This window comes from Astyanax mexicanus, chromosome 5, assembly GCF_023375975.1.
Source record: "Astyanax mexicanus isolate ESR-SI-001 chromosome 5, AstMex3_surface, whole genome shotgun sequence".
NCBI lineage: Eukaryota > Metazoa > Chordata > Actinopteri > Characiformes > Acestrorhamphidae > Astyanax > Astyanax mexicanus.
Genome location: NC_064412.1, coordinates 11,501,790 through 11,528,776, shown reverse-complemented (window position 1 = coordinate 11,528,776; position 26,987 = coordinate 11,501,790). Strand labels below are relative to the sequence as shown.

The 26,987-nt window shown below is 37.5% G+C and overlaps 1 protein-coding gene across 1 annotated transcript; it reads left to right on the top strand.

Annotated features, from left to right (window-relative positions):
• The first annotated feature begins 257 nt into the window (after positions 1 to 257).
• lrig2 (leucine-rich repeats and immunoglobulin-like domains 2) lies at positions 258 to 26,987 on the top strand. Its single transcript, XM_007253359.3, has 18 exons — positions 258 to 908; positions 2,848 to 2,922; positions 3,141 to 3,275; positions 3,463 to 3,603; positions 4,869 to 5,012; positions 5,433 to 5,576; positions 7,023 to 7,166; positions 9,152 to 9,232; positions 9,390 to 9,461; positions 9,821 to 9,889; positions 10,401 to 10,564; positions 10,882 to 11,193; positions 15,560 to 15,841; positions 16,584 to 17,027; positions 18,429 to 18,581; positions 20,874 to 21,014; positions 21,885 to 22,160; positions 23,127 to 26,987. Exons 1-18 carry the CDS (start codon positions 721 to 723, stop codon positions 23,312 to 23,314), a joined length of 3,153 nt encoding a protein of 1,050 aa, XP_007253421.3. The 5' UTR covers positions 258 to 720; the 3' UTR covers positions 23,315 to 26,987.

The following is a 26,987-nucleotide window of genomic DNA, read 5'->3' as shown; positions in this document are numbered from 1 at the left end:
TTACAATAATAAAATTACTTTACTACATTTTTATGTTTACACAGTTTTTTTAAAGGGGGTGTTCTAAAACTTTTGACTGGTAGTGTGTATATTAAGCGGTCACGTTTTTAAACTATTATTACTATTTAATTAAAATAATAATAAAAATATTTTACAGAAAGACTACTGTTCACGTTTCAACGTCGCAGTCTACCAATGAGAAGAGAGAGCTGGTTGACGGACGTGCGTTCCAGCCAATGGGGAGGCTGGATGAAAGGGGCGGGAGCAGAGCGCAGGATCGCATGTCGGCGGAGGAAGACGCTTTTGTTTTCCTTGGGAGAAAAGTCGTGGAACAACATTTCAAAACAACGGCCTTTCCTACTGCTCTGAACACGGTTCTCCCGCAAGACTCTAACAGTTTACAGGGTGTGGAGTAGGCGAGGAGGACGGAAGGGGTCTGGAGCGTTTCTGGGCTCTTCTGGAGCTTTTTTTTTCTGGAGTAGTTCTTGGAGCTGCAGAGATTGGAAAGGCGGAAGAAAGGCAGTGGGAAGGGAAGGACAGGGGGAGAGTGTGGAAGGATGGATCAGAGCCGGCCTGAGTTTGTTTTGCACCAGATTTATCCCGGTGTTCTCTTTAACTTGGGCCCGCACGCCGATTTAGACGCGTTATAAAACTTAGTTCTCACAGTTTCTCCGGTTAATGCCATAAATCTGCCAGCTGTAGGTGCCGGAGAGACTCAAAATGGCGGCGGGCTGGCCCATCCCCCAGGCCCTGCTGCTGCTGCTGCTGCTGAGCGCGGAGGGCCTGCTGGACACTTGCCCTTCTCCCTGTGCGTGTACTGAAGGTCCAGATGCAGCGCAGGTTCTGGACTGCAGTCGGAAAAGACTGCCCTCCCCCCTGTTCTCTGTCCCAGCCTGGATCACCCATGTGTAAGTAACAGGCCGAGAGGTCCACACTTCTCTCATCCTATTGATACAGCTGCAGCTACGCACAGAAAATCACAACAGTTGCGGATAAACTTTATCTAAACTAGCTACAACACTACTGTTTACTCTGTCAATACCCATTATACTCATGTAACTAGCAACTGTATTATATACCGTACTATTAGTTAGCTAACTAGATATAAAAACTACCCTTATAGCTAGCCTAGCTGTTAGCACATAACATTGTATAAACATTATCTACTATATTGGCTATGGTTCAATTCCCGCTCTGGGTGGGAGTCATTGGGCAAGACTCCTAACTTAGGGGTGTGCCATATCGTATTGTACACATTAATATCGCCAACATTTTTGTTTGTCATCACTCACCCCTAATTATCACATCAGGGTAGGGGTGGGCGATATGGCACTAAAATAATATCACGATATTGAATATAAAGTAAAGAACACTGAATAAACATTAGCTGGCTTGTTAATTTGTTGAATTTGTTTACTGGCTAGATAGTTGGTCCAAGTTTTATTGGTTTGTTCCCCTGTCATCTTGGAGCCCTTAAAAGAGGCCCCTAAACCTGTAGCTACGTGGATAGAGCTGTGGGTAATTGGTCATAGGTTTGTTGGTTTGTTCCACATGTCCCCTGTGGAGCTCTTAAGCGAGGCCCTTAAACCTGTATTTGGATGAAGTGGATGGAGCTGTAGATATGTGGTCATAGGCTTGTTGGTTTGTTATCTAGGGCCCCTAACTGTCACTGTGGAGCCCTTAAACAAGGCCCTTAAACCTGTGGTTATGTGGACGGTGTTGTGGATAATTGGTCATTGGGTTGTTGGTTTGTTTCCAATGGGGACTGGTAAAAAGCACAACCCGTGAAAGTAAACCGTGGGCAAATTATATAATTAATTAATATTAAGAGCTTCCCACCATCTCAGTGTTTAATTAACTCACAAAATCAGTAAAAGAGTTCTGTTTTACACTAGCTAGTTAGCTATCAAGATTTGTACACAACACTATTGCCAGATTCTGCGTTTTACCAAGTCTCCACCCCATGTCCCCTAACTGTCTCTACTGGGCCCTTGAGTAAGGCTTTAACCCTGGTGTTAAGTGGTGACAGTTCTGGGCAATTAGTCATAGGGTTGTGGGTTTGATACCCACATCATCCACCAGCTGCTCTTAACTTTGTGGTTAAGTTTTTAGCGTGTTGGATAATTGGTCCAAGGTTTGTTAGTCTGTTCTCCAGGTCCCCTAACTGTCACTATGATGCCCTTAAGCAGGCACCTTAACCCTGTGGTTAAGTGGTTGGAGCTCTGGATGGCTGGTCATAGGGTTGTTGGTTTGGTATCTATGTTCCCTGACTGTCACTGCTGGGCCATTGTGTAAAGCCGTAACCCTGTGGGTAAGTGGTTACAGGGCTAGATAATTGGTCATAGGGTTGTGCGTATTGATACCTACATCATCCCCCAACAGCTGCTACTGTGGCCTTGAATCAGGCTGGGATACGTAAAGATTCATTTTACTACCTTTTTTTAATTGGCTTTTTGAATCTCTTCAAACTTTTTCTTTGGGTTTTAGAGAGCAACATTTAGTATCAGAGCAAAACTAAAGCAATCTAGGCCCTTGGTTTGAGATAAAAGTCCTATGAGTACTTAGAAACACAGACTACAGACTTTCACAGTGGCTTAAGGCCCAACGCTAAATACAGTACAATTCAAATGTAGATGGTGAGACAATAAGTTGGATATAAGTTCTATTGACATAGTCTGTGATTACAGCATTATAAGGCTATAAAACCATAAAATGCAAGTAGGCTACTATCCCTATAAGTAGGAAGAAACAAGTAAAAAAAAAATAGAAATAAACTACTTAGTTTTCAGAACCTTCAGTCAGTCATTTCTTGACCTCAAAGCAGACTGTTTATTTCTTTGTTTTCAGGTCTATGAATCATAATGAGCTATCAGGTGTGCCTTTTCTCGGAGACGCTTCTTCAAACATCACTGTGCTGTCACTGTAAGTCTCTCTTTTTCATATTTTATGAAACTGCACGAATTTTGTAACCTGTGGGAAATGTATTAATAAATGATTCATTTTCACATCTGGTAAGAACTTTTAAGTAAGTGATGCAGGTAGCTTGGCTAATGAAAATATAATCTGTGATTAAAATTTCTTTGAGCCAGGTAAAATAAACATGATAACACCTAACGTATTCTGTTTTTGTTTGTGTTTAGTATTCATAACCGGATTACTGAAGTGGTGGCGGAGCAGCTTTTGCCTTATTCATCTCTGGAAAGTCTGGATCTGAGCTCCAATTCAATCTCTGAGCTGAAAGCTGGGTCATTCCCACCTATGCAGCTCAAATATCTGTAAGATTTTTTTCTTTATAAAAAAAAACTAAAAACTATTGCTCTAGCAGTATCGACATTTGCTGCATTGTTTCAACATTGTTTAAAATGTGATTACTGACTTTTACAATAACTTTTCAAAGCAATTGCTGTGACTCTAAACTCAACTCCTCCATGTTTTTTTTTTCTTTCTTCTCCATGGTTTAAGGAATCTGAGCAACAATAAGATCAGCTCTCTTGAACCAGGCTGCTTTGGCAACATCAGCTCTCTACTGGTACTGAAGATAAACAGGAACAGATTGTCTCTGCTGCCTGCTAAAGTCTTCACTCTGTCTCAGCTGCAAGTTCTGTAAGTAGAATTACTCTTTTGATTTGTTGTTATGTATATGAGGACTGGTGATCACTTGCCAGAAATATTTGCTTCAATAATAATAGATCATATAGTGATGCCATGCAAACACTTGGCCACCCCTGGTCAAAATTTAGTAGTAAAGTAGTCAGTAGAAGATTAACTGATCGCCAAAATGCATTGATGTATGGACGTCTCCTTCTTTGGAACATTTACAGGAACTTGTTTTGTACACATTTAGAGATAAAATGGAAATCTCAGATAATGGTTTAACAAGGGACCAGATTGTAAGGGCTATGACGTATTCAGGGTCGTTGTTAGAAAATGCCTGGTGAAGCAGATTGCAAAGCTTCACAAATACAAAAATATACCTCAAACCTTGCCCCAAAAATCAGCATTAAGCTCATTTAAAGGTCTAATTTCACTAAAAACTGTTCTTCAGCCTCCCTTGTCTGCAGTAGCTAGTGAAAGAAAATTCTCAGAAATACAAGTTGATCAGAGAGATGTCTACGTCAACCAGTGAGTTCATGGCCTTGCCCACTTTGGCTCAGGACCGCCCACAGGCAGGTCTAAACTCAAGCTACAGCATTAGGAGCTATAGCTAAGAAGAAGCTTTAGTCTGTTTACAGCTCTGTTAACTTTACCTAGCACTCAGTGCTGTACATTTATAACTAAGGCTGTATTTCTGAAAACATTTTGTCATTTGAGTTTTAGAGATGTAAAATTGACTGGGGGGGGTGAGACAGGTAGGCATTCCCTGCTGCAGTGCTGCTAGCCCATCAGAGGCGATATATTTGCATGTATGAATATTTATGAGCAAGAGCCAAAACATGTCTTTCTTCAGAGACCACTAATTCAGTGATGTAAAAGCAGGGCTAAATAGAAACACCCAAGAAATGTTTGTTTCTCAAAAAACAGCTCACATGGCATTCATTCGTACTAGAGCCCACAACTAGACATTTTAAAATGAAATTTAAAACAATGGATTGAGACCCTTTAAGACATTTATTTATAGCACATTCTTCATAGCAAGTCTGATTGATTTTAGTATTTGTGGTCTGATCATGTTTGTTTATAATAGGCAAAACTTCATTTAATGGGGAAAAAAGACAGCAATTAGCATTAGATAACAGCAAGAGTTTTTTTTTTCTATAAAAAAAAAAACCTTTGCGTGCCACTGTAAAATAATATATTGTGTGTAATGCAGGCTGTTTTCAGTGTGCTGATATAAATATGTGGCATGAAATCGGTTTTGTCTGTTACAGGGAGTTGAAACGCAACAAGATTAGAGTGGTGGACAGTTTGATCTTCAAAGAGCTGGAGGCTCTGAAATCTCTGAAGATGCAGAGGAACGGCATCACTAAGCTGATGGACGGAGCTCTTTTTGGCCTTGACAACATGGAGGAATTGTGAGTGGATACTAAAAAAACCTGAGGCACACTTTCTTAGCTTACTGTGTTTTTTGGCACCCGTTTAATCTTCTAAGCAGGTCGTTTTTATGTATAAATAATAAAAAAACAAATTAATAAAACCTGACAATTTGTAATAATATAGTAAAATAGACCTGATATGCTTCAGTAATATAACTGGAATACAGCTCACTGTGTGTTGAACGTTATATTAGTGAATTTTTCACAGTTAACCTTTGTATTTTGAAGGTTTTGGGATGTAGACCTAAGAAAGATTTCTTTAATTTATGCCTTAATAGGTTTAATATCATCTTCATGCCTCGAAACTATGCTCTCCATACAATCAGCTGTGGTGTAAATGTTGGTGCTTACAAAGGAATGTCTTGCTTACATGTACTTTGTTTTCATTAACCTCTATAGGGAGCTGGAGCACAATAACCTGACAGAATTGAATAAGGGTTGGCTGTATGGTCTACACATGCTGCGTGTGCTTCGGGTCAGTCAAAACAACATTGGTCTCATCCGTGCTGATGCTTGGGAGTTCTGCCACCGTCTGGAAGAGCTGTGAGTCAAATATACTGTCAAAGCCATTTCTATTATCATCCCCAGTGTTTGCTTTGTGTCATATATCTACTATAACATGCCTGATTTAGCTCATAGCTTGTAAAAATAAAGAAACAATCTATAGAGCAGTTTAAAATGCGCAGGATGAAATGTGCGTGAGTTGTGGGATACTTTCGTTTTAGCATATTTTAAAATCACTCATCAGTGATTTTTATTTCCATCCAGATTGGCCATATTAGGTTTGTTTCTTCCTGTTCCCCTGAGATTTATCACTCAGATTTATCTACTGTTTCGCTGAATTAAAGTCCTGCCTGGATTCACATTCTGGATTCTCCAGACAGATGTTGCCTCTCATTGGGAATTGATAGTTTTTTACTGCCGTAACTCGCTGTGTTTAGTCTGCCGTTAAATTAAACACTTCTTTAATCGTGAAATGGTAGTTTGGAGAACCCCTCAACCATTTACTTGGTCTAAATAGTAAAACATCCTGTCTATAGTGGAAGGGCCTTTTTTACATAATAAAAAGGATCTCCCTTTTACCTCGTATGCAGCTTTTATACTGAACAAGGTGCAAAAATAACATCCAAATATTTCAGTTAAGGAAAAGTGCAAAATATGAAAATCACTGTACATAAGAGCCAAGGCCTACCTGCTGTTTCAGGCTGGAGAGATGCACTCTGGCAGGTTATACAGCTTTGTAAAAAATTAAGAGACCTTCTTTAAATCAGTTTCTCTCAATAATAAAACACTGTTGTTTTATTCTTTAAACTGCGGACAACAAAAAGGATACAGAGCTTTCAGTCCTCAAATAATGCAAAGAAAACAAGTTCATATTCAAAAAGTTTTAAGAGTTCAGAAATCAGTATTTGGTGGAATAACCCTGTTTTTTAATCACAGTTTTCATACATCTTAGCGTGTTCCCCTCCACCAGACTTGCACACTGCTTTTATTCCACTCCTGGTGCAAAAATTCAAGCAGTTCAGCTTGGTTTAATGGCTTGTGATCATCCATCTTCCTCTTGATTATATTCCAGAGGTTTTCAATTTGGTAAAATCAAAGAAACTAATTTTAAGTGGTCTCTCATTTAATTTTATAAGATGTACAATTAAATTTAAACAGTAATTGGAATAATCAAATTATTTGGTTATCCTTAGCATTTAATTGTTACAACAATCCTATTATCATCAGATGTGAGAATATGTTAATTTGTCTATAAATTTATTATTCTAACTGATAAGATAAAATCTGTTGTTTTCGATTACAGTGATTACGATTGGCCTCCTTATAAACGAATTTGATCCTAATGTTGTGTTCGATATATCTGTTATTATCTATATCAGTGTGTTATCAGGATTTTGCTTAAAAGTTGCTGGTAAGATGGCTTTTTACATGACAACAGTGTTTGCCATGTTTTGACACTGTATTATTTCTGTCTGTGTTCATCAGGGATCTCTCCTTCAATCACCTGAGTCGTCTGGAGGACTGGGCTTTTACTGGGCTTGGGCTGCTGCAGACTCTGAACGTGGGCGAGAATCGCCTCACACATCTGGGAGAAGGAGTTTTTAGTGGCCTGGCAAACGTCCACACACTGTAAGAACTCGAACTCCCCTTCACACACCCACAGAATCAAAAACGTCAGGGCAGGAAGTGAAGCAGACTTTCAAATACTCTTACATATTTGCATAGATGTGGTGTTACTCCACAACAAAGAGATACATACAATCATGTGACTGTCTTTTCATGTTTGAATACAAATAAGATACCAGTATTTAAACATATGGACCTTTGGGTTCAGTTTCCCCAAACAGGGTGTATATTTTCCTTTTAATGGAAAATCTCAAATATACTCCAAAATATTGTATAGCCCCAAGACAAGGGTTAATCACTTTTTGGGATACTGCCCTTTAGTGTTCGTATGAGCAAATTTCAGAGATGGAAGTAATGTATCAAAACCAAAGATGTGTAGTAACAGTAGAGAACAGCTTTACTACTGTACTCGAGTACTAAAATGTTGAATCTGTATCTACTGGAGTATTATTTTAGCTTCATTACTGTACTTAAGTACTAAAATGCTGTATCTGTATCTACTGGGGTATTATTTTTACTTCACTATTGTATTTAAGTACTAAAACACTATCTGTATTTACTGTAGTTTTATTTATGTCTCTTACTTCCACTTTTACGTCACTACAGATTTTCGGAGTTAAATATTTTTAATCCAATAAATTTTTAAGGGCTGCATCGTTACTCGTTACAATTTTTAAAATGCGTCAAGCAATCAAGCTGATGTTATAAGAAGACACTCTACTCCCGTTCTGTCTTTTGCTGTTACCTGTTTGCAATATGATATTTAAACTTTTGACAGCTTTCTGTAATTACTACTTAAAACACTATTTTACTTTTACTTTCAGTACTTGAGTAGTACATTTTACAATAAACTACTTGCAATGCTTAAGTACAAAACATGTACTTTAGAACTTCCACTTAAGTGTGATGCTTTATTTCTACCCAAGTCCCTTTTTCATGGATCACTTGATCTTAGTCTATAATACTTTATGCATGTCTGATCAAGCTGAAAGAATGTTCACTTGTAAAATGCAAAATGCAAATAAAACAAATGCACATTCTTGTCAGATAAAATATATATCGCCACATTTATTATTAAACTTAAAATGTCTAAAATTAGAATAAAGTGCAGATGATGCACAGAACATAGTTTAGAGGGTTTTTTGGAGGAGCCTGTCGTTATAAATTTCAGACATTTAGTTTGATATTCTGCCCTAATTTGAGTCGAATTTAGTTAAGGTTAGGTAGTTTTAGCAAGACCACATGATGCATAAGGAAATTTCCCACAGTCTTTAAATTTCTTTACAGGACCTACAGGTAGCTCTTGCCACAGTTAATGTCAAAGTATGTTATCTACCATCAGTAAGAAGTGTGATGCACAAGTCAGTTTTCTTGAGGAAACGCTTACTGATAAAAAGAACACGTCCAGTTTTTCCACATTGATTGTGTTCCATGCAGGCATTTTACTTTTCTTTTGGTTTCGTATGTTTGATCATGCACTGCTTTCAGATGAAGGCCACAAGTCAAAGCAGGTGTGTAAAAGTGTGTGGAGTAGTTTTTTTTTTTCCGTGATGATCCTCTTCCCTAATAATACACGGCTTAGTGATCGCCTTTAGGTAGCTATAGTTAGTTATCTATCAACATAGATGTCGCCCCATACAAAAATTAGGTTTTTGCTTCTTTTTATTGTTTGGTTAAGCTTTCTGTAAAAGGTGGATAAAATATGCTTTTATATGCTTTCATTTTCCTTATCTTCGTAGTGTTTGTTTGACAGAATTACTGAGGGTTATATCAGCCTTTTGGAGCCACTGGTGCATGAAGACAGCCTTTTATATGCTCTCACGATAACACAACATTCTCTCTAGATCGGGAGAGCGGGATCTGGGTTCTCCGCTGAAGCTTCAGATGCATAATTGAGTTTGCAGTTTGTTATATGTGGTTGCTTGGCAACAGTTTGACGTTTTTGTTCTTATATTGTTCTGGATTTGATATTTGTGTGTGTTTTTTAGGGATATTCGTAACAATGACATATCCCTTGCTATTGAGGACTCTGTTGGAATGTTTGTGGGCATGAAAAAGCTCAACACACTGTAAGTATCATCTTTTTCTTTTTTCATTTTTTCTATAAATTACTAACCTTTCTTCTGTTGTTTACAGACAATGTATGTAGCTCATTGTGAGCTGTTAAAATAATACATGGCATATTATTGTTGGTGTTTAAAATGAGATGTTATGTGTGTTCTTCAGGATACTGCAGAAGAACAAGATCAGGACCATCACTAAAAGAGCATTTGAGGGTTTGGGAGAACTGGAGCAACTGTACGTTTTTTTCATTAAGATTTTCTTAGTTATAATATGTTTTTTTTAATCTTTTAGTACATTTGCATCCTGGCAGTAATTCCAGCCCTTATTATAATTGAATATGCATGTAGTGTGATGGTATAGTTTTTTCCCCCTCTTTAATTCTGAATAAACATTAATGCATTTTGTTCTACTCAGTGTTTTATAGCACACTTATGAACTGTCCAACAATGCCAACACACTATTATTGCCTGATTCACTATGATTTTGTATAAAAAAAATCAAATATGACCATTTAATTTCTATTTGACCATTTTTATTTTTCATTTTTATATGTTGAAGTGATGTGAATGTATGTTTTCCATTTGTATACACAGAGATTTAAGTAAGAACCAGATCATGTCCGTTCATCCTGAAGCCTTCTCTCACTTGAAACTCAAGTCACTGTAAGTTCACAGATAATTTTTTTTTTAACTTTTCTACTCATTTCCGTGTATATAATATAGATATTATGCACTTCACTGCACTGTGCTATTTTAGAATTCGTTTATTCAATTGATTGTGCTATTAAATGCTTTTTTAGAATCTTGTGGAATGTTTTTAAGAGGCATTCTAAAGCATTTTCAAGTTTTTTTTAACATTTAATTTTTTTTAATTCAGATTTAGATAGATGGAATGTTCTAGACATCCAGCAGCAGGAATAATACACAAAGTTACAAAAGGATAAACTCTAATGATACATATAGATAGAGTAAAGTAAAAAATAGAATGTACCGTGTATAAGTACAGTCTTTAATGTGTGTGTGTGGAATGGAGAATGGAGGTAGTGCAGTTGAACACAATAGACAGTGTGTTTATGTATCAAAATGTATGTAGCTGTGTCACAAAGCATCTCTATTGAAATGCTGCTGATATACTTATTTACACACATTTTAATTTTTTTTTTTTTTCTTGCAGTGATCTGAACACTAGCAGCCTCCTCTGTGACTGCCAGCTGACCTGGCTGAGCCGGTGGCTCACTAACAGTCACTTTCAGCAGTCGTGTGCTGCTGTGTGCGCACATCCTGCTCCTCTGGCAGGCAGAAGTATCTTCAATGTCAGACCAGAAGAATTTGTCTGTAGTGAGTGACCACTGGATTTAAATATATATCTATATATTGTGTTTCAGATTTTTAAAGCATCACAGTCTAGTGAAGACATCTAGACATTTACTTAAGAGCTTATTCCTTGACTGTAGCTCATAAGATTGTCAGTAAACTGTGAAAGTGTTTCAGACAGACATACATACTTACATTTGCCCAGTTATGTCCTGAAAGGTTTACAGTAGGGACACTGGATACAAAAAAGTTATCATCCATGATTTTCCATTTGATTAAATCAGTTTTCACTTGCTGTTCCTAAACCCCTGCTACTCTCTCTCTCTCTCTTTCAATATCAGACGACTTTCCAAAGCCCCAGATTAGCGGGAACCCCCGGACAGTGGTGGCATTAAGAGGCACCAATGTCACTCTCAACTGCTCTGCCTTCAGCAGCAGTGACTCCACCATGAGCGCCTCCTGGAGGAAGGACAGGGAGGTGCTGTATGAAGCGCAGGTACACAACTATGCCCGCTACCAGGAGCAGCGTCTTCTCTACACCAGCGTGCTCCATCTTCTCAACGTTAACTTCACAGACGAGGGACATTACCAGTGTGTGGTTTCCAACCACTTCGGCTCCAACTACTCCACCGAGGCCAAGCTCACAGTCAACGGTAAGCAAATACAACTCCTGCTTCACCTGTTGATAATGTTGTTGACCTGCTCAATACAAAAAATAAGGCCAGAATAAATATTGTGATTTCAGAATTCGTCAGTGTTTGTCATGTATCCTGGATGTGCAGATACATAGGCAGGTGCTTAAGCGTCAGCACATCCTCACAACTGTTGTATCTTAGAGGAAATAGATTTTGTAACATCTCAACACCTTATTCCTGAAGGTGTTTAAATACCTAACACAATATTCCTAAGAAAATAAGTTATGCTGATTATGTAGATTTTTTTTGCAAATGTTGTACATACTTTTACTGCTTTAGATGTCTCCACTATCGTGCAAAGCATGCTATCCTTTTTTGAAAGCAAAAGAAAAGCCAATTAAAGTAATTGAAATAGTATGAAATAGAACTGTGAAAAGGATATCTTATACTTTTAATTGATAAGTTGCATTCAAATACTATGTCTTAACATTCCAGAGAAATAATCAAAATGGTTGTATTATAACTAACATTCAGTGTAAGTATAACTTCTAACTACATACATAAATGCTTAAATAAAATTAGAAATGCACTGATGTGGGAATTCTGGGACAATAACAGTATCCTATATTAGACATGTATATCTGCCGATGTTGATGCTGATATACACATTTATAATTTAGAGACTACATGCTCCAGTATAACTTATATTAGCTATATATATATAGCTTAAGTCAATTCATTTTTAAATAGTGTGGCCCGTGTCGGACAATTTTAGTAAAGCAGTCAGCATTACTTGGTCTGTTTCTGGCAGACAATAAATACTTCAGCAAGTATCGGTTTCAGGTATAACCCAAATCAAATGGTGCTGATGATTCTAAAAAAAAACAATTATCGGACGATACCATTGTAATTATAACAGTTAACATATACATGCGCATCCAAAAATAAACAGCATATACATTTGATGAAACTGAGAACTCAGATGGAAACTGGAAACTGAAAGTAGTCCTTGTATTGTAATGAATTACTCAGACAGACAGTACAGTAGCTTATTTAAAGTGTAGTATTGCAGTTGAAGTTGTGTGGGAGGGATGAGTCACAGCTGGCTTGTGATTAATGATTGTAAAGGTTACGCAGGCTTTACTCAAGATAAGGACTAGTTTTACACCAAAAGGGCAAAATTCTTTCGTTTATTGTTCTCTGGAAAGATATTTTTGAGATGTGCTTTGACATGCCCGGTACAGTGAAAAGGTTAGAGCCCCAGTGTAGTGTGTAACCTATATTTAATCATATGGACATTTGGTCATAGTAAAATAAAACACAACACTAAAGAAATGTCTTTTTAATGTTACACTTGTGATATGTTACGTAAGGTAATGCAATTTTCTGTGGGGAAAAAGTTAGAACACCCCCTGCCTTTATAGTTGTTTTCCCCCCTTTAGCTAAAATAATCCCAGTTTGCAGTTTCTTGACTATCTGACTTTTTATGAACCCCCTTTCCAGATCCTCTGCATTTACATTGTTCTCTTAAAGGTTTCAGAGAACGCTCTTCCAAAGAAGTTTAAATAAGACCTGTAACCAGGTTAGGGCTACAACACTTAGGCGGCGTAATCGACATCGTCGGCTATAAAAAAATGTTGATGCGGAATTTCATTGTCGATGCGTCGTTAAAGTTTGATAGAGCTCGAGAAAGAACGCACGCGATAGAGAAAAAGGGCATGAGAGAAAGACAAACACACAGTGAGAGAGTGAGCATCCTGATTGGCCTCTCTTCGTGCTTAGTTGGTCATGTTTCAGTCTGTCTTTACTAGTTCTGCAGTTTAAACACTTTCACTTCACTCCTTAATTAACGTTAGTTAGTGTTAGCTAGAGAGGTACTGTACTCTGTCCACGGCTTTAAAATCAAGTTATATTTTATAGTAACTACAGAATTAAAAAAAATAAATAAAATCTTTTTATTTTTAGACAATCATTTCATGGAGGTATCTCCTTGGGAAAAAAATAAGAAAAGATAAAAAAAAAAAGTATCCTAGAATCTCCTAAAAAAATATCACCCAGCCTGTGTAAGTGTTTCCTATAACATACTTTTAATTTTTAGTTTAATATAGTTACGTCAAACTACCAAAATATACTGCAAAATTCGTCTCGGGGCCTAAATGTTTAGCTCTCCCCACCATTAGAAAGTACAAATGCAGGGCATGACAAAAAAAATAATCGTTACTAATCTACTAATCGAACAAATAATTGACAGATTAGTCGACTACTAAAATAGTCATGAGTTGCAGCCCTAAACCATTTTCTGATCATTGTGCTACACCTGATCCTTTTTTATGTGTTTAGTTATGTTCCCTCCTTCTCTCTGTATTGTTCAAATGAGGATCAATGTCCATAAGTTTTAAATATGTTAACCCTTTGATACGCGCAACATGTACACACCCCCTCTAATTCTCAACATGGGTCAAACATGACCCATTCGTCTATGTGTGATATAAAATAAAGTAACTTAATGCTATAATAATTTTGTTTCAAGTAGTTACTTTAGCAGTGATTGGTCAAACACCACTTATTTGTTATTTGCAGCATGTTTGTCATTTTGTCACTCATACTCACACATACTGTCAAATATTCAGGGTGGTGAAGCGGGTGGACCCACTTTAAAGGAATAAATAAAGTGATGTATGAGGATCAAAACAAATTAGAGAAAGATATATAAAAAAAAATCTAAAATCAAATCTCAGCTGACTTTTGACCCATGCTGCACATCAAAGGTTTAAACGCGGCTCATTTTTATTTTATGTGTTCTGTTTGGCCACAATAGCAAGTTTCAACAAATATTAAAAAGTGCATAATTTTAGGATTTAAGATCTCTGGGGCCTTCTCATTTCAAGGGAAAATAATAATACTTTTGTGTTTTTTATATTTTACAGTGTTTTTAAGTTCATGATCAAAGCGTTGAGGCTGTGTTGGGCTTTGTGTTTGTGGTGTTCATGCTGGGGTGATGTTATTCCTCTCTGTCAGTCTGAGTTAAATATGAATTTTACTCTCTCTGGTGCATGAGAAACGTCCCCTCAGGGCCTTCGTGTTTCATGTTGCTGCGTTACTGACGAACAATCAGTTTTTCTCTTGTTGGTTATGAAATAAGTTTGGTTTCTGTCCCTGTTTAGATCTATTATCTCTCTCTAGTTGTTTTCTGGACTCTTCTAATTTAATTTCCAATTTCAGTGGAACAAAGATTACGTAGCCCTCTGGGAGCTCAGCCTGGGCAATGAGATTAGTTTGTCATCGTATCATAATTCAGATGTGAGCAGGGCTTTGTGCCCAGACAATACTAGGAAATAAAAGTTTTAGACTTTAGAGTTTTTATACCACTGTAAACCAGAGAGACCAGAGAGTGTATGCACAGGGATTGGTCATAATGTGTCTAATGTAGATTTAAGACAGGTGCAATTCCCTTGTGTGCTGTCTGTTCTGTGTTCTGTGAAGCAGATGTGCCAGCAGGGTGTTATGTAATTTAGACAGAGACAAGTGTTTTTCTTTGCTTTTGCTATCTCATTTTTTTTTTTTTTTAACATACATTAGACATTTTCGTTTAGGCTCTCCATGTGCCAAAGTACACGGACATATTATCAACGCTTATAGCACAGTTGAACCTGAGAGTTGCGTAGGTGGAAATTATCACAATAAAAGCATTATTTAAAGGTTAGGAATGGTTTATAGAGTTTTAAGCAGGACTGGTATGTTTAATTTATTCAAAGGAACACATTTCTGCTATTAATGGAAAAAAAAAATGGTTTAAGGTTTATTGGCTTTTTAACTGATATACCAAAAGGTTGTGTTTGTACCCTGATTAATATAAAAGCTGCTCTAAGGTAGTAGGGGGCTGATTACTATTTGTAAAAAAATAACAAAAATAAATAAGAACTAAATGTAAATGAAACTAGCTTGCACATCAATTTAAAGGGTGCTGTTCTTAAAAAAAAAAAAAAAAAAAAAAAAAAAAAAGGTTATGCCAGAAGTAAACCGAAATCATAATTAAGAATCGCTCATGTATTTAAAGAGAATATCAAGATTTATTTTTTCTTATTTCAATATCGCCAGCAAGGTTTTAAGCTTTGCTTTAAAGTAGAAAAAACAATATGCTTAAAACTTTTTTTACGTAAAGCAATTTATATACATTAAAGAATAAATGGTAATTTATGGTATTAGTATTAAACATACTCGGTCACATGTTCTATACAATTACACATTCTCACCAGAGAGGTCTCTCAATTCCCAAATACAAAAAACATACAGATTGTGGCTTTAGGCACACACATAATGTGTATTTTGACTCTGAAGGGCTTTATTCTGAAGTTTAAACAGTGTATCTCTGGATATGTTCCAGAGTTGCCCTCATTCCTGAAGATGCCAATGGACCTCACTATTCGCACGGGCACTGTGGCTCGTCTGGAGTGTGCAGCCGAGGGTCATCCTCCTCCCCAGATTGCCTGGCAGAAGGATGGTGGTGTGAATTTCCCTGCTGCTCGTGAGAGAAGGATGCATGTTATGCCTGAAGATGACACGTTTTTCATTGCCAATGTGAAGACAGAGGACATGGGTGTGTACAGCTGCACGGCCAAGAACGAGGCAGGCAGTCTGTCAGCCAATGCCACGCTCACTGTACTGGGTAAGCCCATTCATATATGTATATATTTGCTGTATACTACAATTACAAAAGTCTGAATTAGCTGTGTGACAAAGCTATTGCGTGGCTGTATTTCACCTACACCTGTGTAATTTTTGAGGAGTTATTTTGTGGAAGAGCTGGTCTAAGAGCACAGGCTAATGTGCTCATGGCAAGGCCTGATAGTGGGTGCAGATAAATTATTATTATTTATTTTAGTTCCATCATTTACTTTTTTATAATTGTGGTTATTTTAGTCTTTAATTGTGTTTATATTTTAGTATTCTACATAATTTTCTCTTTGTTTTATTGCTCTACAGTTTAGCCAGTTTGCATATCCTTTTATTTTAAAGTATTTTATTTTTCCTTACTTAAATCTTACATTGTTTGCAAGTTTTTATAATTTAAACTTAATTTTCAGTCCCTTTAATTTTGTGTAAGCTTGGCTGCATTGAAAAATGAAGGTTACCCTCAATGTATTTACCAAGTGGAAATAAAGGTTAATTCATTGATTGATTGATTGATTAAACATGCCTCGATCCACAGTGTGTACTGGTAATGTCATAGATGCCATTACCACCCACAGTGGACAGTGCAGTGGGTGGTAATGATCATGACCGGCAGCTTCTGGCTCGAATTGTGCATGTGAAATGACAGAATGATAGAATTAGATTTTAAATAATTGCTTTAAGAAGACCTTCTTAATTGCATGTTAAGTATTTACCCATTTCTTTTGACCCCTCAGAGACCCCATCATTTCAGCGCCCCCTAGAGGATCGCAATGTAGCACGTGGTGAGACTGCGGTTCTCCAGTGCATAGCTCGAGGAAGTCCTGCACCGCGCCTTAACTGGACCAAAGATGACGGCCCGCTGCTGCTGACGGAGCGTCACTTCTTCGCCGCAGCCAATCAGCTGCTCATCATTGTAGATGCCAGGCCAGCGGACGCTGGGAAATACACCTGTGTCATGTCCAACACGCTAGGCACTGAACGAGGCCACATCTACCTCAGCGTCTCGCCCTCTGCAAACTGTGACCCAGCGAGTAGTGCCTACGACCAGGATGGCTGGACCACAGTGGGCATTGTAGTGATGGTGGTGGTTTGCTGTGTGGTGGGCACTTCACTGGTGTGGGTGATTGTCATCTACCACATGAGGCGGAAGAGTGAGGACTATAGCATTACCAACACGGGTAGGTGTGCATGCTGATCTCCAGCCAATAGTTAAACCATTCCTGTGGGATGCCTTGTGGTGTTGGGGCCAATCCCATTTCTCTTTTGTAACCCTACTGCTTGTTTTTGAGGGTAACCCTCCCCCTTTGGAACAGGTGAAATTTTCCCCCTTAAGAAATGGGACAAGCCTTTAACAGCCAATTATGATAAAATCTTGCTGCTAAGTTGACTTGTTAACCTTTTTTATTTTTTTTTTATTTTTTTTGAAGACTTAGGTACGGCAGCAATTCATTATTTATGTCTAACCTTTATTTCCTTGTGATGGATAGGTCAAATTAGCTTGATGAGCAACTTTTATTATATTTTTATTTTCCTATTCTCCTTAAATGAAGGTGAAATTGGACAGCTAGCTAGCTAGTTACTAAAACACACTACTAGCAAATATTTTATCTTTTTATTATATATATATATAGCGGTCGATTGTGCTGCCATCTTGCCAGTGATTCTCATAGTCCTACTTTTGAGTGTGCCTCTAAAAAAATCTCAGTTAGAAGGGTCATGTAGCCCTTACACTTCCTCCTCCCCCTCCAGCCACAACAAATCAGAAAACCCTACAACTGTATTCATGCGCAAAACAGAGGGATAGGACAAAGTGGTAGGGACAAGGGGTGAAATGGAATTGGGCCTTAGTTAACTAAAAGGGAAAAGGGTGTTCTTTTTTTTTTTAATGAACTAATATGAGATATAAAGAACCACAAATCAGAGCCACATTAAAAAGCAGACCCATGGTATTCCAATAGTATTGATTTACTAAGAGAGACTAAATTAATCCAGAGAGCAATCTTCAAAGTTATGAAGTTGGACAAACTAAAACTATTTTTTCTTCTTTGATCAGTAACTCCAACGGATTATATGAGCAGAACTTGAAAGCAAACTAGAAAAGCTCTACATTTCCCTGTGTGATCTCTGAAGTGCAGAATCGTCCTGTTTTGTATTTGCAATTACTGCACAGCAGGCACAGAGAGTGGCTTTAAAACTCTCTTGTAGATGCTGTTACTTTAACTTTAGTCCTTTGCATCAAGCAAAGCATTGATGTTGCGCAAAAAAAACTTGTATGCCAAAAATCGTAAATTTACAGAAGAAAAAAAAAGTCATGTTGGTATGTTGGTTACTTTGACACATTTCTGCTGGTCCATTTATTCATGAAATTTTGGCACAATGGGGGGGAAAAAGCAGATGCCAGATTTTAGTTATGCAAAAAGAAAGACCTGTAGTTTGGCAGCTGTTTGTGAGGAATACAAAACAGCTGGAAATTGGAACTTTTTTTCATTGGCTTAACTTGAATGAGATGAGAATACAGATGAACCCCAACATCATGCTCAGTAGTCTCATTCGTGGATGTGTATATGCTTTTGTTTCAGATGAGATGAATCTGCCAGCGGATATTCCCAGTTACCTGTCCTCCCAGGGAACGCTGTCCGAGCCTCAGGAAGGCTACAGTAACTCTGAGGCGGGCAGCCACCAGCAGCTCATGCCCTCTTTGGCCAACGGCTATGCTCACAAAGGCACTGACGGTAAGGCCAAGTGTTGAAACTTTTTTTTAAATATAGATTTACAGTAACCAGAAATGTTTCATTTCTTTTCTTTTTTTTTGTAATCAAAAACTGAATGATTCTCAGAGCTAATACCCATTCTCCACTTTTCTTGAATGCATTTTGTTAAATTTAAAAAGATAAATATTTTAGGCCTTTTCTGAGGCTAAGTAAAACCAGTATGAAACAGAGCAGACTGGTGTTGCTGCATTTGGGCCATTTCAAATGAACATAAAGAATGCAAGTGCTTCTTTGTACAGACCCGTGAGCAAACAGCAATGAGTGAGACATGCATTAACAAGAATATGCTGAGTGGGTAATTTCAGCCAACATCATTTCAGCCAGGCATTTGCTTTTGACACTTTAATTACTACAGTAAAGCTTTTATAAAGTTGAAAGTGATTTAAGTTTGAAATTATATAGAAGTTTGTATGTTATGTTGCAGTTGATCTTAATCCACACATAAGCCCAGACCCAGTTCTGAATATTGATACAAATAAATTGATACATAATCACTCATGTTCTTTTCTTATTGTGATAAAGAGGGCACATAAATAACACAACCTGTATATTAACATTTTGTTTTAGAAATCAGGTCATAACTTTTTATATGGACCATAAAACATTTTATTCAAGTGTTTGACTTGTTAAATGGTTGGAACAAACCATTGACCTAGAAGTCAAGTCAAATAAAGTAGTTTTATTGTCAATACTGCATATGTACAGGACATACAGATGATTGAAATTACATTACTGTCCTTCCCAAAGTTGTATCAAGTACAGCAATATAAAACATAAATATAAAACAATGAGAAACACTAAAGGCACAGTACAAAAATGTCAAAGATAAAGACATATATGAAACAAATGGGACAAGACAATAGTGATGGGGGGATTAAAGAGAGAATGACAGTACCAGGATAAACAGAACCGTAGTACAAATATAGAGGTATAAAAGCTTAAGACTCGTAAAGTTAACTAAAATCTGCTTTTAAAATTAGCTAGTTTTATTTCCAGCACTAACCCAGCAAACCTACGTTCTCTATAAATAAGGTCACATGAACTAACATTCACACACTGTATTTTGAAGGTCTCAGGATGTTCAGTATGTGTCGCTTTGTGGAGGACAGAGTGTTGTAAGAATTGTTACACAGCTCTTAAATGGTCTGTGATGCATACATCATCACGAGCTCTTTTGGGTTAAAATAAGCGCTTCAGTATCATGTTGATGTTACAATGACTGTAATAACAGGGTTTTTACAGTCATGAAAAACCTCAAAAAGTCATGGAATTTGAAAATAGCAATTTCCAGGCCTGGATACGTTTTGGATAAATAAAAAATACCCAGAACGTTTTTAAAAAGTGAAAATTTGGTCTACAAATCTTTGCGTTTACGTTTATCAATAGAGAAAATCTATATATGTCAGTTCAGAATTAATTCAGTAATTTAGCACTGCAAAATAGAGCTCTCAGGATTTGACACACGTTTTATTATTAAAGATTGCGTGTCAAAATTTTATCAGATTAATTCTAGGCCTACTATAATCAATTTTGTTTATAGGTTTAGTTGATTTTTGATTTTAATTTCAATGTCTGCACTGATGTCTTATAAATTGTATGGTCATGAAAATTTACCTTGAAGGTGTGGAAAAGTCATGAAAAAATCACGGAAATTATTGGTTAAAACATCTTTGAACCCTCATTAAGGAGAAGAGCATCTCCGTTATTGCCACTGTGGGCCATAACGCTACTACTGCACTTTATAACTGGGGTGGAGCTGTGTAACCTATATTCATGTTAAATCCTGTAATATTAGTCCACAGGTTCCTTTTACTTTAAAATACTGTCTCTCTGTATCTCTTAAATCTGTCAACAAATGCACATGGAGAATTATACACAAGGGGGAGCTCCTAGTGTAATTTATGTTGATGGCTGTGGAGGTTATGTGAATTGCACTCCAGCAAATAAGGCCTTTTTTATTTTATTTAATCCTGATAGTTTACAGGCTTTTGCATTGCTCTCTGTACAGTTGTGTAGGGGCTCAATTGTTACTCAGTAATGCATGGTTTTACAGATTATTGTTTTGTATGCATATCCTAATAAACTATTGGATGAACTACTTTAAAATCTACCTTAAGTCAACACTGAGTGAACCTGACCCCAGGGCTTAGCTGTTTAAAAAACATGCTAGCTGTATTTACCATAAACATGTTTGCAGTCTATTTTTAAGCACTGTTTTTTTTTTTTTTTTTTTTTTTTTTTTCCTTCCCATAGGCATGTGCTACGGTGAAGTGGGTGGGGAGATGGACCCAGAACCCAACGGCATGCTTGGTAATCGCGTCGGGTCTCTGTTTACTGGCCGCAGTAGCTTCCACCCTGGTGAACCAAGGGAGGGACTGACATCTGGACCTAATGGTGTGTTTGTGTTTGCGTTCTTTTGTACATTTGTGAATGTGCAGATTATAAATTATTAAGAAGTTCATGAACAGCTGGGCGTGTCACAATAGCCGTTTTTTTTTTTGACGATGATATATTGACGATATATATGGAATTATTGATATTTAATGCCACTGATGTATTGATGATAAAGCATATTTTTTAAAAAGAGGAGTGCTTTACGTTATTAAGAATATTCAGCCATTGGAAAGAGTATAATAATGAAAAAAATCCTGTCTTAAATATACAGCTCTAGAAAAACTTCAGTTTCTGGATCAGTTTCTCTGATTTTGCTATTCATAGGTATATGTTTGACTAAAAAAGACATTGTTTTGTTTATTCTATAAACTAAAGACAACATTTCACCCAAATTCCAAATAAAAATATCGTCATTTAGAGCATTTATTTGCTGAAATAACAAAAAAAGATGCAGAGCTTTCAGACCTCAAATAATGCAAAGAAAACAATTTCATATTCATAAGGTTTTAAGAGTTCAGTAATAAAAAAAATATTTGGTGGAATAACACTTTTTTAATCATAGTTTTCATGCGTCTTGGTATGTTCTCCTCCACCAGTCTTACACACTGCTTTTGGATAACTTTATGCCACAAATCAAGCAGTTCAGCTTGGTTTGATGGCTTGTGATCATCGATCTTCCTTCTGATTATATTTCAGAGGTTTGCAATTCGGTGAAGTCATAGAAACTCATCATTTTTAAATGGTCTCTTATTTTTTTTCCAGAGTTGTATAATATTTGAATGTATAAAGGTCAGCATGAGATGGAAGGTTAAAGGTTAAAATGTGTAATTTTGTGGAATGTGTAAATGTTCTCTTTTTTGTGTTATATAGGTGGCACCAGTCCGCTGGTCATCTGCTCGGACTGTTATGACAATGCCAACATCTACTCTCGCACGCGTGAGTACTGCCCATATGCCTACCTGGGTGAAGGTGACACGCTTGCTGCCCAGCTGCCACAGGACACGCCACGGGATGAGCAGGGGGACAGAGAGCAGGACACTCAGCATGAGGACGCTGCCCTGGAGAGCCTGATCTGTCAGCAGGATGCATCTGCCTTCCTCACCGGCCATGACCCCAGACTTTGCATCTCGCACCACTTCAGCAGCGGTCAGCACACTTCTTTTTTTTTTTTTTTTTTTTAACAAGAGCAGGAAGAAACAAGGACTACATGTGCAGTCTTGCATAAAAATGTTTTTAATAAACAGACAAACAAACCCATAGAAAATTAAGATAGGAGCATTTTTGCTTGTAAAAGCTACAGATTACAAAAGGTTGAGGAAACATAATACAGTAAAAATTAACAAGATCTTGCCTAAAAATCTCCAGATTTCTCCTGGATGCCCCTGTCCAGCACTCTAGTGCATGTGTTTAACACCAGCTTGTCAGTCTGTTTGAAGTCTAAGATCTAACTTGTTTACATGCAAATATCATAATCAAATTACTGCAGTTGTTCAAGTATTAATGCTCCTGCTGAGCATTGTGTAATAAGTAGGATGGTGTGTCTGTTATTTCTAATCTGGGCTCAAAATGTTGCTTTATCTCAGATCCTCACATGTACTCATGTTATCAGATGCTCATTGTTATAGTGATATTAGTATTGTTAGTGTTTACATTCATTACTCCTGTATAGATACTAGGGTTTGAAATACATCTGTAGAACTTGAAGTATCAGCTCAAGCTTTTTACTCAAGTAAAAGTGTAAAAGTACTGGTTTCAAAACTACTGAAAGTATAAAAGTAAAAGTAATTTAAGGGGAAAAATGCCATTAAGAACAAGATCTTATGTCACATCACAGGATCATACAGGATCCTACCTATTCTACCTAGGATCCTACTATTGAACTGGATAGGGGTTTTTTTTATTGCAGGATTAGAAGTGAAAACTGGATTGAAAACAGGCTGAAATGAAATAGAAGTAACAAGGCTATTTTTGAAATGGAAAGAGTAGAAATTTCAAATAATTGTACAAATTTATGTAGTTGAATTAAAAAGCAGACTCCAGAAAAGTATAGAGAAAAGTAAAAGTATTGTCTCTTCTCTCTTGTTCACTGTCCACTCTTGTTTCTGTCTGCAGATGTTCCAGGCAGGTCGTTTTGGGGTGGAGTGGACCCCCACCATGTTTCCCCACCCCAGGGGCCAGTGACTGTACATAAGCCTCCTTTGGGGACTTCGGTAGGGGACAATCAAGAGCAGAGGAGAGGTGGGCATGAGGAGGACTCTTACAGGACTAACCCTCAGGATCACAGTCCACCTTCCACATAGAACCCACCCAAATGCCGCTTTTACCCCCTCATGGTCCGCTTTGACCCACCACACACTCCAGCTCAGCTCCAGCTTCTCTCAGTGTGCCCTTACGTCCCACTACCTCCTCTGAGAAAACTCACTCGCACTCTGCCAAAATGAAAAAAGAAACACCTTTCTTTTTCTTCTGTGTTTACATTTTTTCAAATCCCAACCTTTTTGCTGGAACCCCCTGAGGTGTAGGCGTGTGTTGGATTCCTGTGAAGATAGAAAGAGAAGCGTTTCCAGGAATTGAAGATGGTGGTGTTGATGGTGATAATGATGATGGACCATCATGAACCTTCTGATTACATAAGAAAATGAATCCTCTGGTTTAAGTTGAGGCTCTGAATGTATTGTTTCCAAAAGCCTCGCTTGCAATGCCTTCTTCACCCATGACATTATTTTTATTATTTTATTATTATCATTTTTTTTTTTACTCCTGTTTCCCCAATTTTGGGGAGTTGGAACTCATTCTGTCTATGCCAAAGCGTTGGACTCTAAGCCCTCTTAGTGCTGCTCAAGCTCTGAAACAGGACCTGTTTGTTTGTGCACAGACTGTGAAAGGATGCTCCCCATGAGTCAAGGCAAAGAGTGGCCAACCCACCTGTCATTTATTAGAGCCGTCTTAAGCCGCCAGGGAGCCGAGTAGCTGTGCTGTATGTCTTTTTCCTTTTGGTCACATTTAGCAGTTGGCTGTGGCCCGTGTACATTATTCCCTGTAAGAGTGGAACACTATTCATTCCCCTGTTTCCAGCCCAATATTGTAAGCTGAAGCTGAAGTTGTAAGCTGTATTTGTCAGATAAAGCGTTTTATATGTTTAGTGCTGTCCTCAAAGCCAAATATATATGCACCCTATTTTCCTCCTTTTTACAAGAGGCACTATATTGAACAGCAAGACGTGGTCCATTGCACCTTTGACAATCGGTGTGCAGCAGTCTTACAGGGTTAAATTCATTCCCACTTTGTCATAGCTCCACTCATTCCCACTTGGTACCTTACAGTGCTGTACTGTATATTGATTTTTTAGCAGTTCACTGATTTGTTTCTAATGATCTCCTCTGAATCCTCCTCCTCCTCCTTCTTCTGCAGTGTACCTTCTGAACCTGCACGACTAGCAAAATAGAAAGAGCCTGAATCATCTTGAAACTTGACTCTTCCCTGGTTACCATATGTATGAGTGCATACATAAAAAAGAATTCATTTTTTGTTTTTTACTTACTTCATTCATTTGCAATTAGGGATGCACGATATATTGTTTAGGCATCATAATCGCAATGTGCAATTGTGAAATTGCAGGACGTGCAATGTCACCTAAGGCAGTTAAATCAAACACGTCATGTTGCAATGTTTTGATTCTGGACACAAAAAGTAGATACACAGTGTTGCAGTTTTCTGAGTGAACAGCACTGTCTCTGTGTCTGTGTGAGTGACAGGCAGCTGCTGCCCGAGAAGCAGGAGGGGGAGGGTGGAAAGAAAAAAAAATATATAAAAATTGCAATGTCAAATTTTTCCAATATCGTGCAGCCCTATTTGCAAGTGATCAGAGCAGATTTGCACAGTTATTTGCAAGAGTTGCTGTGGGGTCTGTGTCTGCGAATGCACCTGCAACTAACCTTTGGTCCTCATCTTGCACCATTGCGCTTTCATTGCATTTAAATAACATTGGATCTGATTAGCAAAGGACTTCATGTGGTTTCTGGCTGATTATCAAATCTATCAAATATCAATCTGGATACTAGATTTGGGTTCTGAAATAATATTGCGATATTATAACCAGACTCATTTGTAATAATTATCTCAAATTACGAAAGTAATGTGATGTTATCATGTATTTTGGATTTTGGTTGGAAGTCTGAACATAGCCATCTACATTATAAACCTGACCAGCCTCAGTCTCATCAGTGCTATACTAAAGTATGTAGTTACCAGTATATTTCATAAGATGAAGTGATCATCTCTGAGCCTCAAAATAAAAATGCAGAGCATAGGCTTTAACAATGGTTTAGTTCTCTTTGAGAGGATGACTCTGACTCTAGCCTCAGTAAGATGTCTGAGGGAGTTAGTAATAGAGCTTTGGACATGCTGTATCTGTGCCATTGTCAGTATTCATATCATTCACACTATGCTGACCTCGAAAAAATAAAGGTCCTGCATTTTGATTTCCCCAAACCAGTGGCAGGGAGTTAGTTGCAGGGAGCAGAGGAGCTCAGTGCTGAGTTCTTGCTTTTTCCACAGCACAACTGAGGACTTTCTTTTGAGTTTTAGCACTTTTTGAATCCACAAGCATTCCTTCTTTACTGAATGAATGAAGGTACTTCAGATGATTGTTGAAGCAAAGTCACAGACAGTCTCCACTACAAAAATGTTTTTTCGATGGAATTGCTCCAAGAAGAGTTATATATTGTTAAAGGTGTAAAATGGTTTCTAGTGCAGTATGTTCTCTCTTTTTCTCTTTCTCTTCTCTTTTGGCGATGGTCTGGTTTAACCCCACCTGGTACAATCCTATAAATGCTGCACTTTCCATAATAGGATAATATGTTCCAAAGAATGTGTGTGTGTGTGTGTGTGTCTGTACGAATGAAAGTCAAGAGAGAAATGGGAACTAACCAAGTTGTGGGTGCAAATGAGGTACTCTTTAACATTATAATAGTGAAATGTGTGTATTGTGAAATGCACTAATACATTGAGTCACTACAGTTTAGATACAACATGTATCGTTTACGTGGGTACTTTCCATATTTATCATGTGAAGTGAATATGCTGTCGCTTAGTGTCATTGTTTGGTAATTATTGCATCCTGGTGCCACATTTGTAAGCATTCTGTTTGAAATGGTTTTAATTTTGCACACAGTGACATATTTCTCTCTCTTTTTTTGTTCATTTATTTTTGTAAAATTAATGTTATGCTTTTGTATCTGTGTCTGATAAACCACTTTCTTTTTCTTAATGTGCCGTCATCATATCATATCCATTCCTTTCTAGCTGTTTTTTATTATGATTTGCACACGGTTCTGCCCCGCAGTTTGCCTTACAGATCCCATAGCTGACTGGCCTCCTGTTGCTAGTATAAGTGACTTACTCTCCAGTTCAATCAACAGTAGCAACAGCTGTGGGGTTTCTGTGGCTTATACTGAGGCTTTCCAGATTTTAAAGCTATTAAAAAAAAATGTGAGGAAAAGCTGCAACACATATCACTGCAGTCACTTGCGCACACACTTTTGCTGTCAGAAGATTAAGCGACGTAAGTCATATGCGTGGGAAACCTCACATTACAGAGGTCACTAATAGCAGAGATTAAAATGTGAATAATTTTGAGATGAACTGTTGATTTTAATGGCGCTGGTCTGACTTTGAGATTTTCAGTTGGAACTTAAAGCCGTAAATATTTTTTGGCACCAAAAAAATTCATTCACACCACTCTGCCAATAATTCTCTCTTGAATTGAAACCAAAGTTCAGCATTAATGCTTTCTCACTATTCCAATGCTGCTTGTTTTTTATTGTTTTTTTTTCTGTATTTTTGTTTCTGTACAATATTGTACCTGTATATTCTGTAAAGCATGTATTAAAAACAAAAACCTTGTTTCATAATGTTGCATATTTAGCTGACATTTAAACAATAAAATGCAAATTCTAATGTACGAGATCTGAA